Consider the following 17,339-nt stretch of genomic DNA (forward strand, 5'->3'; position numbering starts at 1 on the left):
CTGCTGTCCAGGATTCCAGTCCCAACCTGGATAGCTGCACTGAACATGACACTGGAATTTACGTGAATTTCATCCAGTTTCAGTGTCAGCAGAACCTTTCCCTAAAAAATCTGACTGGTTGTGTCTACACTGGCACCCTTTTCCGGAAAAGGGATGCTAATGAGACACTTCGGAATTGCAAATTCCGCAGGGGATTTAAATATCCCCCGCGGCATTTGCATGAACATGGCTGCCGCTTTTTTCCGGCTTGGGGTTTTGCCAGAGAAAAGCGCCAGTCTAGACGGGATCTTGCGGAAAATAACCCCTTTTCTGGAAGATCCCTTATACCTACTTGAAAGTAGGCTTATTTTCCGCAAGATCCCGTCTAGACTGGCGTTTTTCTCTGGCAAAACCCCGAGCTGGAAAAAAGCGGCAGCCATGTTCATGCAAATGCCGCGGGGGATATTTAAATCCCCCGCGGAATTTGCAATTCCAACTGGTCTCATTAGCATCCCTTTTCCGGAAAGGGGTGCCAATATAGACACAGCCACTGTGTCTGGAAAATGTCAAGACTGGCCAGGCTAGGCAGTGAATTCGGGGTCATCCTTTTATACAATTGCGCAGTGTTTGTAACTAAAAAAGGGAGCAAAATTTGAGGCCTGCCGCTGTGTCCCTGAAAACAAAGCCTGGTTTTGTTTTCCAAAACAAACCAATATGGTGCCCTAATCCCAAATGTGACCCTATAAATCCACCTGCTTCTTGTAACTGCAGGATTGGGGGAGGGGAATTGCACTGCTGGCTAGAAACTCAGGTAAAACATCTTTCAGCCCAACAGCAGGATGACTGAATATAGGCCATTTGGGCCAGCGCGAAGGCAGTTCAGTGCTGATCTGCCATCCAAATTCAATGGGACGTGAATTCTCTGGTATCTGATGAAATCCTAGTCTCAAAGCTCCTTTGCACAGTGGGAGAGGGAAGGACTGGTCCCCCTGGAGGCTGCTGGCGGCCGGTGGGCAGTTCTGGGGGGGCAGGTTTGGGACTCGGGGGGTTGAGAGTGCTGGGTGGGAGGAGGATAAACTAGATGGTGTGATGGGATATATCCCACACCAGCCCTGACAGGTTTAAAAAGGGGCCAATTAGCTCACCTGGCATCACATGTGAGAGGGAGGGTCAGTATCAATTGTGAATGATGCCCAGCTGGGGGAGCTGGGGTTCAAGCTAAAGCCAGAAAGCAGAAAGAGCTGCAGACCCCATGGGAGGTCACTCAGAGCAAGCGCAGGGGAAAAGAAGCACGGGGGGGGGGGGGGAGAAGAAGCGCCTGCCGTGGAGTACGGGGTCTGGAGCGAGGTTAATAGTTCTGGAGTTGGGTAGGTTCCCAGGGTAAACCTGGCGCAGGCAAGAAGAAGGTGAAAGGTTAGGGAGAAGCTCAGGGAAACAGCACCAGGGACAGGGACTGAGGACCTGCTTGCTGGTTGTAGGGTCCCGAGGCTGGAACCTGGAATGGGGCAGGCTGGGGATCCCCTGCCAGCCCCTGGCTTACTGACCTAAGGCCCAGAGCTGGGCTGAACACCAGCTGGCGATGACAGACAGGCAGTGGGACCATGGGACTCTGTAACCCTGGAGAGGGTGGACAGCGGTGACCTGGAGGGCCAAGTTCCCTGCAGACCACGGCAGAGCGAGAGATGAGCAGCCGGCTCAGCAACAGTCGCGTTCCCTGAGGGGTGTGCCAGGAGGCGGGCTCACCAGGAGTGGCAGCTTGTGACTGGCGGAGCTCACTGAAGGCGAGGGAGGCTCGTCGTGGCTAGGAAAGGGCTGAGGATTCAGCACCAGCTGATGGAGGAGTGGAGGGGGTGCCAGGCGAGAGTGCAGGTAGGATGGCAGATGGGAGTGAGTAGATATGACTGGCCAGGTCCGTGACATTTGGATCAAACCCTCATTGGCCCAGCCAGGACAGCAGGACTGACCCAGCAAACTGGAGTGATCCCAGCAAATCTGGGGGCTGGTCATTTCAGCCGCTGAGGAAAAGAGAAGCATGAGCACAGATGTTCAGTGGCAAGGAAAAGGCTTTGAGGGCCTAGCCCCGGGCCTATATTCCCTGGATCGTCCTTCTTCCCTTTTTTGAAGATGGGCACTTCATACATTTGCCTTTTTCCAATCTTCAGGGATTTCTCCCAATCTCCACAACTTTTCAGAGAGAATGGCCAAAGGCTCCCAAATGACATTTGCCAACTCCCTCAGTACCCTCGGATGCATTAAGTCCGGACCCATGGTTTGTGTCCATTTAGCTTTTCTAAATAGTTCCTAACCCGTTCTTTACCCACCAAGGGCTGTCCATCTTCATCCCATCTTGAGTCACTTAGCGCATTAGTCTGGGAGCCCACCTTGTCCGTGAATACAGAGGCAAAGAAAGCATTGAGTACTTCAGCTTTCCCCACATCATCTGTCACTAGGTTACCTTCTTCATCCAGTAGGGGCCGCGCACCCTCTCTGATCACCTTCTTCTTGTTAACATGCCTGTAGAAACCTTTCTTGTTATCCTTCACATCCTTAGCCAGTCGCAATTCCATCTGCGCTTTCGCCTTCCTGATAACCCCCCGGCATTCTCGAGCTATACATTTAAACTCCTCCCTGGTCATTTGTCCAAGTTTCCACTTTGTGTAAGCTTCTCTTTTGTGCTTAAGTTCACCAAGGATTTCCCCTGTAAGCCAATCCGGTCTCCTACCATGTTTGCCTCTCTTGCTACGCGTCGGGATGGTTTCTTTCTGTGCCTTCAATAAGGCTTCTTTAAAATACTGCCAGCTGTCCTGGACTCCTTTCCCTTCATGTTAGCATCCCAGGGGATTCTGCCCATCAGATCTCTGAGGGAGTCAAAATCTGCTTTTTTGAAGTCCAAGGTGTGTATTTTACTACTCTCTTTTCTTCCTTTGGTCAGGATCCTGAAATCTACCATCTCATGATCGCTGCTTCCCAGCTTGTCACCCAGCTGTACTTCCCCTATTAGTTCCTCCCTGTTTGTGAGCAGAAGGTCAAGCTGCGCACGGCCCCTGGTGGGATCCTTCAGCACTTGTACCAAGAAGTTATCCCCAACATTCTCCAAAAACTTCCTGCAGTGCCTGTGTACTGCCGTATTGGTTTCCCAACAGATGTATCTCTGTCCCCTCACAGGAATGCTTAGAAGGCCCAGACATAGTCACTCATTGAGCTTGGACACTTACTAACATTGCAGGGAGTTACCTACATTTAACATTCCACACAGAGCTCCCTGCATGGTGTGTATAGACCCCGCCCCAATATGCAGGCCCCTGGGTGGGCAGAGCACGATGCCAAAGATAAATGGCTCCGCAGCACATTGTCAGGGTTCCATTGCTGCTGTAGCTCTGCGAGGTGGTGAAGTGAGCACCAGGCTGACAGGCCCAGTTAGTTACCAGCTCTTCAAAGCATCCAGCAGCAGGGCACTAGCTGCCAGGGGAATAACAGAGCAAGCACAGGAGCAGTTTGGGCAGCCAAGGTGCTGTCCGAAGGGGTCATGGCCCTAGGCCAGCTTGCCCAGATGGCATTGGCCTGAGACCTGGGGAAGGCATGCCAGGGGAACAGCAGTGAGGTGAATACCTGTCATGATTCTCAGTGCTGGCAATAGGCCGGGGGTGGGTGGGAATGTTATGGCCTGGTCTCATGCTCATAAAGAACAAAGAACCATAATCACTTGTAGCAGGTTTTATTACATACCTTAAAAATTCCCACCTGTCTCCCACGTTCCACCATGGCCTGCAGATTTGTTTGTGATAAAGCCTTTGTCTTTCCTTCCATTGGGTAGTGAAGGGGAAGTTACTTAGCTTAATGATTTAAATCTTCATCAGCCCCAGGTATCCTTTAATGTACATGGTTGGGGCAGAAATATACACCCCTAGAAATAAGGGAGGATTCAATTCTGGTCCTCTGTTTTCCTCTCCAGAAAAGCCTGCATTGCCTCTCTTGAATAATAGCGAATAACTGTAATAATACCAACACCCTTCTGCACTTCCAAAGCTGTCTTCGCCTGACAGCCTCAAAGTGCTTTATAACAGTCAGCTCCCACTGTAGGGGTAGAGCAGTACAATGCTGATAAAGCCTGTCTCTTATCCTGCTGTCCATCTCAAAGCGCTGACATATTTAGCCTCCCTTGCTCCATCCCACAGATGGGAAACTGAGACAGAGAGATTGAATGACCCAGGGGCAGAGCAGGGAACTGCACTCGCAACTTCTCTATTGTAAGCCACTGTCCTCACCACTGGGCCATCTGCCTCACTTAGGCACAGAGCAGTTAAGCAGCTTGCTACACACCACCAGGAAATTAGTGGCAGATGGAAATGAAATCCACGTGTCATAGCACCCTCTTCTCTGGCATTGAGCCTGCTTTCCTGCACAGCGTGTTCCGTGCAGCAATGGTGTGTAGAGGACAGAGCTCAGGGGCAGTAATGTCATGTTAGAAGGAGAACAGGCAGCTCCACATGTCCAGTAGGAGGCTGTTTGAATGGAAGAACAATAAACGCTTGCAATAGGCCATTAGGTGCTGGCTTGGATGGACCTTGAGGTGCTGTCCTGGGGGCACCAGTGAATTAAAAGAGATGAACCTAAATGGGCCAAATGTCCTTTTTAGACCTAAAATGTTTCCGTATGTAACCCTGGTCCTTGTAGAAACTCTGTCGCTTGGAACTGGTCCCCTATTGGAACAGGCCTCTGCCTCCAGCCCTCACAGTCATTATGCTCCAGAGGAAGGTGAAGGAAATATCATGGTGCCTGGATTGTGGCGCCACAGTGTGTGAATTTTAGGGGCCAGTTATGTTCTGCTGTCAGTCAGGAGTAGCAGAGGTTCACCTGTCATTGCCATGGCAACCAGGAGCGCTGTCCAAGGTGAATTTAATCTGAACAGTGTGAATAACCTCCAAACAGTAAGACCAGTGAGGCTGTGGGATAACTCCACGAGGGTGTGAAAACAGTGACATCTCATCTCACTGGGACAGCCAAACCAGCAAGAGGTTGGCCAGCTGGGGCTGGGGATCACCATCTAATCTGCCACCAGACCAGGTAAGTAGCCCCTCTGCCACAAACCCTTTCCCCCTCCTGGCCCTTGGCCACAGCGCTGGGGGGCAGGGGGGGGGAGAAAACCCTGCAGGACAGGAGGGAAAGACCCCTGCCAGCTAGGGAGGGGGAAGGAGAGAGAAGACACATGTCAGTTGCGGGGTGGGGGAGAGGAGGCTCCTGCCAGCCAGGGGGTCTGGGGGGAAGGAGAAAAGGCCTCTGGAGGGGCTGGGGAGAGAGAGAAGGCCCTTTCTGCAAGGGGGACCGGGAGTCTGGCTGAGGGGACAGAGAAAGCCCTTCCAGATGGTACACCCTGGCCTGAGCCCCTCCTCAGTCCTCACTCTCACCCCCCATACCCACACACATCCCCAGGCCCCTGCCCTGAGCCCCTCCTCAACTCCCCACCCTGACTCCCACCCTTAGCCTCCTGCCCTACCACCCCCCTCCCCAGCTTCCCCAAGGCCCTGCCTTGACTCCTGCACCCACCCTCCCTCCTCCCCCTCACTGCCAGCCTGCTGCCTGAAGGAGCCGGGCAATGCCGGGTAAGTCTAATGTTGAAAATATACGATGAAGTCATGTCTGACGTGCAATCAGATAAGACATTGTGCTTCAGAACAGCTCGTCTGGCTGCCTGGGAAGAATGTTAATAACAAAATCTCCACTTGACAAATTGCATTTTCATTCGGGGGCATCTGCTGGGATACCTGGAGACGTGGTGGGGGGTTTTGAAGTGATATGAAACTAGTCAATGAAAAAAACTGTTCTCTGAGCTTTGCAGAGAGGGGCAAAAAACTCGGCTGTGAAGGTATTTTCTACAAGGGAGGGAGGAGTCGGGGGTTGGTGGGGTTTTAATTATTTTCAGGAGAGCAGCAGCCCTGCAGCTCAGCTGGTGTAAGCTGGGCTAAGCCCCAGTGACATCAGAGCATCTCCACTGATTTTCACCAGCCAAGGAGCCAACCCTCTAACTACTGATGGGATATATTTTGTCACGCTGGAGCCAAAGCACCCCCATCTTTTAATCTCAGCTCATGATGCTCCGGGACGCTGACACAGCAATGTCAGCTCTAAAGGTTGGGGCAAGATGGAGCTGTGGGGAGGTTTGGTTTCACACTCGCAGTCGGCAGAGGGATGGAACCAAATTGTTTGAATCTCAGGCCTCTCTCCTGCACTTGTCCCAGTATCTAAGCTCTGTGTTATCCACACCGATCCTGTGGTAAGTGCCTCTAGTGGCAGGTCCACAGAGGGGCAAATCTTCGTGTCTTATGGGGCAGCAAACTTTTGCTCAACCATCCTGGGACCCGGGGCTGATTACCTTTAGGAGGAGGACAGCGATGAATGTGATGGTGAAGGTGATCATCACTTTGGCATACTCCTCGGAAGAAAACTTCTCACGGCTTGGCAGGAAGCTCTGAAAGGAAAGAGAAGTGCCCATAAAAGTCAGATGTCTTTAACCCAACACTAAGGGCTGCGTGGAATCAGTTGACAGTTTTGGTTTGATTCCTTGGAGACACATTCCTTGCTTCCCTGTTACCGGGGAAAGTTTTCGTGACAAAGGATTAAACATTCTGGTTCTGCTGAAGTGGAAGCATAGTGACCCTTAAGGGACAGGTTTAATTTCCTGTTGATAACCAGGTATAATGTTTCCTGGCCTGTATCAGGACTTTTATTAACCCAGGTTGGATCTAGCCCTCTCTGACAGGAATATGTGTAATGACAGACTATGGGCAAAATTCCTTGCTCTCACGAGCAAAGGCAGATCTTGAGTTAGTCAACATTTCCCACACACCCCCAACAGAGAATTTCAACAAAAATGAAAAGTATCATCTGTATTTTCAATGGAAAATTTGTAGTTTTCAGGAAAAAATCAGGTCCCAAAATATTTCAGCCAAAAAAAAATATTTTGGCCAAACAAATATTTTGATTCTGAAATGCTGATGCAGTGCCTTGTGGGTGCTATAGTTCAGGTGCCTCATGCTCCCACTCTCTTCAATAGGCAGGGTTCATTGGTCAGCCTACATCTCTCAGGATGCACTATGCTGTGCCCTTTGTGTATATACATTTTTCAGATTTTGGCTGAAGTATTTATTTTTTTATTCTTTTGCCAAAATATTTCAGTTTTCAGATGTTCTATTTTTTAACCAAAAATTTTTAAAAAATTTTTTGCAGAAAGAAATAGAGTGTAATCAAAATCTCAATTTTCCATCAAAAAAAATTTTTAATGGAAATTGTCAACTAGCCCTAATATTTTCACTAAATTTTAACTCATGAATTTGTTATTTTAAAACCTAAGCCTAATCCATTGATATTAAGGGCACTCAGGGTACGTCTAGACTCCATGGCTCCGTGGACAGAGCCATGTAGATTAGTGTACTCGAAAAAGGGAAATGAAGCGGCGATTTAAATAATCGCTTCTTCATTTACATCAAAATGGCTGCCGTGCTATGCCGATCAGCTGTTTGATGGCACAGCGCGGTAGTCTGGAGGCTCTGCGGTCGACAAGGAAAGCCCATTTCATGAGTCATAATGGGGCGGTTGACAAGGGCTTCCCTTGTCGACCATGGAGCATCCAGACTACTGCTCTGTGCTGTCAAACAGCTGATCAGCACAGCGCAGCAGCCATTTTGATGTAAATGAAGCAGCAATTATTTAAATCGCCGCTTCATTTCCCTATGTCTAGAAACCATCGATGGAGCCATGTAGTCTAGACATACCCATAGACTTCTAGCTAAAATAGTCTTTGAGGGGGAGCCATGTTAGTCTGTAACTTTAAAAACAATGAGTAGTCCTGTGGCACATTAGGCTAGATCTATACTAGGGGATACATTTGAATTAAGATACGCAATTCCAGATATGCTAACTGCATAGCTGGAGTCAAACTATCTTAAATCAAATTTTGGCACCATCCACAGCAGGAGGCTGACAGGAGCACACTCTCCCTTCGACATCCCTTACTCCTCATAGGAGCAGGACTACCAGTGCCAACAGGAGCACCCTCTCGGTTCAAATTAGTGTCTTTTCACTAGACCTTCTAATTCAAACTCCAGAAAATCGACTGTGCCAGCTTCAATCTTTCCTGCAATATAGACAAGCCCTTAGAGACTATCTAAAATATATAGAATCATGAGCTTTCATGGGTAAAACCCACTTGATCAGATGAATTGGAGTGGAAATAACAGAAACCAAGAGATATATAAATGTAAGCAGGGTCCGAATCAATGCTTCCATTACAGCCAGATGGAATGGGAAAGAAATCCTGGGTGTGTTTACATAAATGCAGTTTGCCCCTGCTTTGCTTAGATGTGTTAGATATTCAGCTGTTACAACCGTGTTTTACTCATTGTAATCAACTTGGCTGGTGTTGGGTCACAAAATGTGTTACTACAGGCAGTCCCCGGGTTACGTACAAGATAGGGACTGTAGGTTTGTTCTTAAGTTGAATCTGTATGTAAGTCGGAACTGGCGTCCAGATTCAGACACTGCTGAAACTGACCGCCAGTTCTGACTTACATACAGAATCAACTTAAGAACCCCAGGCGTCCCCAAGTCAGCTGCTGCTGAAACTGATCAGCAGCTGATTCCAAGAAGCCCGGGGCAGAGCAACTCTGCCTGGGGCTTCCTGTAGTCAGCGCTGGTCAGTTTCAGCAGAAGCTGACTTGGGGACGCCTGGGGCAGAGCAGCTGGGGTGCTGCTGGGTTGCTCCAGTAGCGCCGCTCCTGGGTGCTACTGGACCAACCTAGCAGCACCCCATCTGCTCTGCCCCAGGGTCCTGATTCAGCCGCTGCTGAAACTGACCAGCAGCGGCTGAATCAGGACCTGGGGCAGAGCAGCTGGGGTGCTGCCGGGTTGGTCCAGTAGTGCCCAGAGCGGGCGCTGCAGGACCAATCGGCAGTGCCCCAGCTGCTCTGCCCCAGAGTCCAAAAGAAAAGCCTGGTCTGCTGGGGGGGGGGGGAGCACACTAGCTGCGCCCCCCCCCCCCCTCCCCAGCAGAACAGGGACACGGGGAGCAGAGCCTCTGAGGCTTTGCTCTGGCAAAGCCTCAGAGGGAGGGACCCCGCCGCGGCTGCGGCTTCAATCTGGGTGCCTGTGGTCTGCTGGGGACGGTCCCCAGCAGACCACAGGCACCCAGATTGAAGCGGCAGCAGCGGCGGTTCCCCGCGCCTCTGAGGCTTTGCTCTGGCAAAGCCTCAGAAGCGCGGGAACCCGCCCGGTGCCCCTGGTCTGCTGGAGACGGTCTCCAGCAGACCAGGGGCACCGGAGCAGCTTACGAACGGGGCTTTCTCGCCCCGACTTCCGGGGCAAGAAAGCCCTATTCGTAAGTGCGGATCCGACGTAAGTCGGATCCGCATAAGTCGGGGACTGCCTGTATTAATTGCAATGTCTGTTATTATTGTGGGAATACAAAATAAGAAAATCTGTGCTTACCCTGGCACAAAGGAGGGAAGCAGTCTCAGTTTAAAGAATGAGATTCTGTGCTTGTGCATGTGTACACAGTTCACTCAGTTTCTTAGGCCTGCTAGATATTCAAATAGAAACAGATTGACAGAACCAGACAAGTACCCAGAAGTCACCTATGTCAAGACAGGCCCAACAAGAAAAATAACAGAACTCCACTAGTCATGACCCACAACCCCCAACTGAAACCCTTCCGGCTCATCATTGACAATCTACCCACTAAAGCTCATGATTCTATATATTTTAGTTAGTCTCTAAGGTGCCACAGAACTACTTGTTGCTTCTAGCTAAAGTTGAAGGTGTTTAATTGGTTTGCTGAGTAGGTATGGACTTGGTTTGTGTGTAAGTGCTTTGCTGTATGAGAGCCATTGTGGAGCTATGTCCTGAGGAAGGCTGATTTCCAGCCTCCCAGTTTTGCAGATCTAATTTGCATGCACAAAATTTGCTCTAGCAAAACAAATTGTGCTTTTAGGAAATAATAATTGCATGGGCAAACAGGGAATAGCACAGTTATGTTGATTAAAAAGTGCTACAGCTGTCCTTTGGCACTGAGCAGAACAAATTTGGGGATGTGACTTTAACATCAAGTATTAAATAAACATTTTTAATAACAGATGAAAACTGGTTGAACATTTTGCTGGTTTCCTTAATAAGCTAAAATTACTAAATAATAAAACATTCTGACACTCACTGTACAGACTCATGGTTGTCATTAATTTCTTACCTACCTCTTGGTTCACAGAGTGGAAGCTGAGATAGGCTGGGACCTCCATGTAGGAACTACAAAGAGTTAAGATGCTCAGGCAGAAATCAAGTATTTCCATGGTCAGGAAGGGAACCTTTGTGTGTGATTTCTACAGAGACAAAAATGTCAGAGTGATCAAGGTTTTACATAAGAACGGCCGTACTAGGTCAGACCAAAGGTCCATCCAGACCAGCGTCCTGTCTGCGGACAGTGGCCAATGCCAGGTGCCCAGGAGGGAGTGAACAGAACAAGGAATCATCACATGAGCCCTCTTCTGCCATCCATTTCCAGCCTCTGACAAACAGAGGCTAGGGATACCATTCCTACCCATCCTGGCTAATAGTCATTGATGAACCTAACCTAACCTCCATGAATTTATCTAGCTCTTTTTGGAACCCTGTTAAAGTCCTGGTCTTCAGAACCTACTCTAGCAAGGAGTTCCACAGGTTGGCCATGTGAAGAAAAACTTCCTTTTGTGTGTTTTAAACCTGCTACCTATTAATTTCATTTGGTGACTGTTACATCTTATATTATGTTTTATGTTTGGTTATATGAAAGAACCATGCTCAGGGTTTTTCCTTAACTATAAAGGGATGGATTCTTCTTTGTCCTGCACTTGGGTCTTATTCTCATTTATGTCACAGCCCTTTTATGCCATTCTAGCAGTGCTATCAGAGCTTTACATGGCCTTAAGTTTAAGTTGTTCCTGAAGGTGCCTTTATTTTGCTGAGATGGTCTAGAGGTTATGTCTATACTGCGATTAGTATGACATACTGTAAGGTATGTCTACATTGCAATCAGAAGTGTGATTGCAGCCGTGGTGACATACCCACACTAGCTTTCATCTAGATAGCTTTGGTGACAAAGCAGTGAAGCCATGGCACCTTGGGGCTATGTCTAGACTGCAAGCTTCTTACAGAAGAAGCTTTTCCAGAAGAGATCTTTAGGAAAAGCTTATTTTGAAAGAAAGCGTCCACACAACAAAAGCGGAATAAAAAAAGCATTGAGGAGGGGGATAGCTCAGTGTTTGAGCATTGGTCTGCTCTATCAAGGGTTGTCAGTTCACTCCTTGTGGGGGGCCATTTAGGATTCTTGGGCAAATCTGTCAGGGATGGTACTTGGTCCTGCTTTAAGGGCAGGGGGCTGGACTCAACAGCCTTTCAAGGTCCCTTCCAGCTCTCTGGATAGGTATTTATTTATCGGATGCTATCTTGCATTTAAGTTGTGATTAGTATGGAGAGAGTGGCCACCAGGGCACCTGTGTTAGTTCCTGGAGGCCTCTTCTTTCAAAAGAACTCCCTCTTCTGCATCCACACATGCCTTTTTCCCAAAAAGCTTTTTCGGAAAAAGGCTTCTCCCTCGTAGAAAGAGGTTTACCACTGTCAGAAAAAACCCTCTGTTCTTTTGACTTTCTGTGGACATAAGTATAGTTTTTCCAGAAAAATGCTGCAGTGTAGACATACCCTGGATGTCATCATGGGCTATACAATACCCTGGGACTCTAGAGACACACTTGCTCAGCTGGGCCATGCTGCCACAGCCTCACTGCTATACTTACTGGAGCTAGGTAGATCAGCGCTAGCTTTGTGATGACTTCACATGCATCAATTACACCTCTGACTGAAGTAGAGCCATACCCTTTCTGCTAACGGAGAGCTAATCTCTGGCATTACTATTGACACCAGTGCAAAGTGGATGTAAAATTTTGTGGTTTACCATCTTACCCTTTGCACTAGGGCACCTGATGGTACAAGGGGCGAGGGGTAATGGTGGTGTATCAGGCCTGTCACCTATAAACATTTTTTAAAATAGTCTAGAAAGTGTAATACATTCTCAGGCCAAATTTTTTCAGACTTAGGGTTCATCTAGACTGCGGGTTTTTTTCCAAAATAACTGCACTTATGTCAACACGGCTACTGCATTCTTTCAAAAGAAAATCGAAAGAACATTGGGGGGTTTCTGACATTGGTACACCTCATTCTATGAAGAAGAACGCCTTTTCCAAAAGAGCTCTTTCAGAAAAAGGCATGTGTGGACGCGGAAGAGGGAGTTTTTTCAAAAGAGGCCTCCAAGAAGAAGCACAGGTGCCCTGGTGGCCACTCCATCCATAGTAATCACAACTTAAATGCGAGATAGTGTCCATTCCGTGTGGATGCTATCTTTTGAAAAAGCAGATCGGTTTTTCGATGCACTTTGGCAGTGTGGATGCTCTCTTTTGGAAGAGCTTCTTCTGAAAGAAGCCTGCGGTCTAGATGTACCGTTGGGGAGTTAGTGCTAATATTAGGCAGCAAAATCCATATTTAGGCATCCAACAAGTGGGCTGAATATCATGCAAAAATACAGCTTTCAAAGCTTCTGGACGGCTGATGATGGAAGCTGCTGGCTTTCACTGCCTCTGAAAATTGTGGCTGATTTTGGTATCTAAATATGTTTGATGCTTATGGCCTCAAGTCTGACTCTTGACCAGAGATGAAACGTGTATTTAGTTACCAATGGCATGAGAGGAGAATTTATCACTACAGTTTCCCTTTAAAGGACTGACTAGAATGACCTCAGACCTCTCAACTGTGCATCGCCTTAGACACAAATGTTCCCCTGGGCCAACCCTCAACCAGTTGTCACTTCAGTTTTATTACGGTAAATAAAGTTCATCTCGTACGATGAATCAGGCAAGTGAGCTTCTCGGAAATGTGATCGATATTAAATGAATGATTCCTGCAGCGAGGCAGAGTTTCCACTTACACAACGTTGGGAGACTAGCACTGGACTCTGGGCCCCAATGAGTCCAAGGGCAAAACACCTGCTGAGTTTGGTAGGGCCAGACATTCACCCTTCATTCAGATAGCCCACCAAGTATCCTGCTTGGGACGCCACGTCCAATCAGATCACTAGCGTATCTGCCTTAGGTATTTATACAGCCCCATGACAGTATCATGGGAACGCCTCATCATGGTTTCAATGTATTCATCCTGTGAGGAAACACTCCATGGCAAAGGGGGAGCTGAGTCACAGAGAAACTAAGTGACTTGCCCAAGGTGACACAGAACATCTATGGCAGAGCAGGGGTTCAAACCCTAAATCTTGGTTAGATGCTCCTAACCACTGGACAAGCCTTCTCAACCTCTAGAGCCTTTGTCTAATCCATTATGTCTAGTATCCTGCCCCCAGGGTTGGCCCATCATGAGGTACCCTAGGAGAGCTAAGCCACTCCATATATAAAGCTAACCCAGTAGGATGCCTGATCATTCATGCCTGGAGTCTCCATCACATAGAGTACTATAGATCTGAGCCCTGGCAGCCTGAATTGGGGGCTCATGCTTGTTACTTACCACATGGCTAATGGACATAAATGACAGCATTTCAGGGACCTGGATGTAGGAGCTGAAAATTGTGAAGAGGGTGAGGAGAAAATCCATGATTTGCAAAGCCAGGAATGGAATCAAGAGGCGTTCCCTGTTCTGTGAGAGAGAGAGAGAGCAGGCAACTGCATATTATTATTCAAGTGTGATCATTTAGTTTAGAAAGAGCTGATCTAGTGCCAATGTGCTGTTATAACTAGGAAAATTCATATACACCAGTGGTCCCCAACACGGTGCCCGCGGGCGCCATGGCGCCCGCCGGGGCATTTATGTGCGCCGGGCTAGCGCTGCCCCACTCGCACTGCTGCCGTGCCGCTTGTTGTTGATTTCAGCCCCTCCCCCCATCTATCCCCTTCCCTCCGGCCTCTTGTCTAATCAGCTCCAGGAGAGCTCGGGAGACCCTCCACCTGCTCCACGAGGAGCTTGGACCCTGGCGCAGGCAGCGCCCCACCCAGCGCTCTGCCTCGCTCCTGTTCCCAGGTGTTTGTACAGGGCTGCCAGCCAGCTGCACTACCACGCCGGCCCCTCCACACTTCCGCAGCACCCCCGGGAGCTGCTGGCCACAGAATCCCTTGCAGCAGCTGCAGCCGAGCCCTGGCCTGGCGGCTCCTCTCTCTCCTCTTGCAGGGGAGGGGCGCCTGTGGCGCCCCGTTTCACATCGGGGAAAGTTGTGTACAGCTGCAGAGAAAGGGAAGTAGGGGGACCCGTGACACTTTTCACCTCTCCCCCAAAGTGCTCCGACATTTCCGCGCGTGCTGTGGGGAGGGGACACAAGGATTTGGTGGGGAGAGGGAAAGGAGACGGAATTCGGTCATTGGGGGGAGGTGGGAGAGGGGAGCAAACTGGGTCTGGTTGGGATCTGGTTTGGCTGGGAGGGAAGAGGGTACAGGGTGGATCAGGTGGGGGAGAGAAGAGGGGTAGACTGGGTCCAGTCACTGAGAGGTCAGGTTTGCCTGGGAGGGGAGAGAAGGTGGAAATTGGGTTCTGTGCGTGCATGGGGGGGGGGGAGTCGGGATGTGTGTGGACAGGGATGTGTATGGAGGGGAGACAGGACGTAGGCTAGGTTTGGCCGGAGAGTGTGGTGGGAGTCAAAGAGAAAGAGGCGCTTTCCTCCTCAGTGCCTGTCCTGGGGGGGGCAGCCAAAAAAATGTTTTGCTTGGGGCAGCAAAACACCTAGAGCCGGCCCTGGCCCCACCCCCGGGTGCGCAGCCTATGCGCAGCCCCTCCCCCGGGTGGCCCTGCCCCCAGGTGGCCCAGCAGCCCCGCGCGGCGCCCACCACCCAAAAAGGTTGGGGACCACTGATATACACACACCTCTGGCAGGACACTTCACCTCTAGCTCAAGAGACCAGTGTGATAGGCATGTTAGAAATCTGCATTATAGACATTAAAGCTGATCAAAAATGGCTTTTGGTTTTTTAATATGGAAAATGTAGTTTTACTTTTCAGCCTGAATGCTGAAATATTTCATTTGGGAAATTCTGCTGCTTTGCCTGATGGGATTCTAGTTTGGGTGCCTCAAACCGCTGTTCTCCTCTGTCGGCTAAGCTCCGTAGTCAGACTATATCTCCCATGACTCACTGGAGATGGGAAGACGAAGCCCTGGCTGGGTTGATTGAGTTGGGTTGGTCCTGCTTCGGGCAGGGGGCTGGACTCAATGACTCCTGAGGTCTCTTCCAGCCCTGGGATTCTATGATTCTATAAGACGGCCACATCATGGGAGTGTGTCGTCTGACCAGCCCATATAGAAAAACAATGGCCATTGGGCAGCATTTGCACATCACAATATTTGGGGGGTTAGCTGAAATATTTCATCAAAAAATCTTAACTGTCAGTGGGAAGCAGACTCTTGGTATGATAAAAAAATCAAAGAAAACCCAATTTCCATCAAATACAATTTTAAAGTAAAATTCCCCCCTAACTGTAGTAGGCATTTCCAGACTCTGAACAAGTTTGTGATTGACCAGATCAATGGGTTTAAAATGATAGATAACCTTCCACTGCACCATGCCCTCAAAAACAAGATTAAAGGCCATTTGACAATGACGTACCTTCACCACTCCATAGAGAAGACAGAAGCTGGTGATAAAGAGCATGATGATCAACAGGAAGCTGGTGGTGACATCCGCTAATAAAAAATAATAATATTAAATCCTAAAGCAACACAGTAACATTTTAAATCATGGGCCAAATCGTCTCACTCAATCACCACTCAATGGAAATTTTCACTGAGCTAAGGGCAGAAGGATTTGGTTCCATAAGCCAAAGCTTTTCCTTCACCATAATGACATCCCCTTGTAGGACTGAACACAAGACCCGCACTGTTAAATCCAGTTGCTCCGTCCCAACTAAAGAAGTAGCTCTGCTAGGTGCCACCAGTTATAGGCTCATACCCTCATGTGCAACAGTTGCTAGCCAGAGACATGGCACAGTTAAGCAGAGAATTCTATAAAGCTCTGTTGTCGGTGGAAGATAAATATTTTGCAGATGTTAGGCTATGCAAATTGTCTCCCAAAGCAAGTAACAAAGCCGCCATCTTGGAGGACATTTGCTTCTGGGTTGGATGGACACTGGAGAAGAGACTGAAAATCCTTATAGGGTCTTTTCATATTTAACTTCTGTAATTCTACAGACTAAGACTCACTCCTGGGCATTGCTGTCTTGGCTCTTCCTACACTCATTCAGAAGCCTGTTCCTGTGGTTTGTACTTCAGGGGGTGTGAATGTATGGAACCATGTCTCATTTGCCCCCAAACACTCCCACATGAAGGATCAAATCTGCATCCACTGAGCCAGACCGGAGTTTCTATCCATGCTGCAGAATTCTCCCTTCCACTTCCTATGGCAGGTCTGCTGTAGGTGCAACAATGGCCCATGGTGTGCTACAGAAACAACAATGCCCCCCTCTTCCTTTAGCAGGCTTTTGACTTTGGGATCCTGCCTCCCACTCGCACTAGGGCATCTGGCTGGTGAGTAGTCATAGAATCTCTAACCATGCTTCCTGCCCTCCCCCAGCCTCAGACCTACACTGAAAGTTGCCATGGGAGACCTCTGTTCATATCTGGGGAGGAAACCCTCCTCCCCCGCACAGCCTGTCCACTTTGCTTGGGGATTTTTTTGCTGTGGATGAAAGCTTCCCCAGATTGGGGGGTGGATCTCACGAGACTGCTTCCGTCTGTGATTTATACATACCTGCTGGCAAATGAATAAACATGCTATATGGGGCTCTCTCTCTCCCATCTGTCTGTATGCATCACTGCTTGCTCCCGCGGCTGAGTATCCCAGAGATACCCAGGAATTTCATAAGCAGGGAGATGTATGCTATGAAATAAATGTCCTCTCTCATTGCAACTGTGATATAAACAGCGTACGCCTTGGCGGTCTGATGAAGTCTACACTAGGCCTTGGCAACCATCCCAGGGGGACCAATAAAAAAGCCGGTTTTATTTGCCAAATGTGTATTTTGATTAACTGCTGGCCACATCAGAGTTTGTGTGTTGAATGTAGCTAGAAGGGGCGTTGAATGACTCCTAATGTTTCTCTTGAATGCAAAGAGGCCTGTTTCTGTTTTATGGCCCCATAAACTGGCCTGGGGAATGCGATTTTAATAGTCATATTTGCTGATTACTAGGGATGGAGATGTAGGTTCTTGGGCTGCTGATACACTGCGGAGTGCCACTCCTGACCAGCAGGGCTTAAAGACGGGGCAGAATTGGTAAGCGAAATAAACCCAATGGTCCTTTCAGT

At 48.8% G+C, this 17,339-nt stretch overlaps 1 protein-coding gene across 1 annotated transcript in view; it reads right to left on the reverse strand.

Moving 5' to 3' along the window:
- LAPTM5 (lysosomal protein transmembrane 5) overlaps positions 1 to 17,339 on the reverse strand; it is a 45,799-nt gene that overhangs the window by 5,598 nt on the left and 22,862 nt on the right. Inside the window, exons 3-6 of the mRNA XM_006134554.5 lie at positions 15,645 to 15,721; positions 13,564 to 13,692; positions 10,218 to 10,343; positions 6,350 to 6,445 (exon numbers count right to left, since the gene is read on the reverse strand). Coding sequence (XP_006134616.2) covers positions 6,350 to 6,445; positions 10,218 to 10,343; positions 13,564 to 13,692; positions 15,645 to 15,721 — 428 coding nt within the window. The remainder of the gene's footprint in view (positions 1 to 6,349; positions 6,446 to 10,217; positions 10,344 to 13,563; positions 13,693 to 15,644; positions 15,722 to 17,339) is intronic.

The sequence above is a fragment of the Pelodiscus sinensis genome, chromosome 26 (assembly GCF_052426305.1).
Source record: "Pelodiscus sinensis isolate ZL-2025 chromosome 26, ASM5242630v1, whole genome shotgun sequence".
In the NCBI taxonomy this organism is placed as follows: Eukaryota; Metazoa; Chordata; order Testudines; family Trionychidae; genus Pelodiscus; species Pelodiscus sinensis.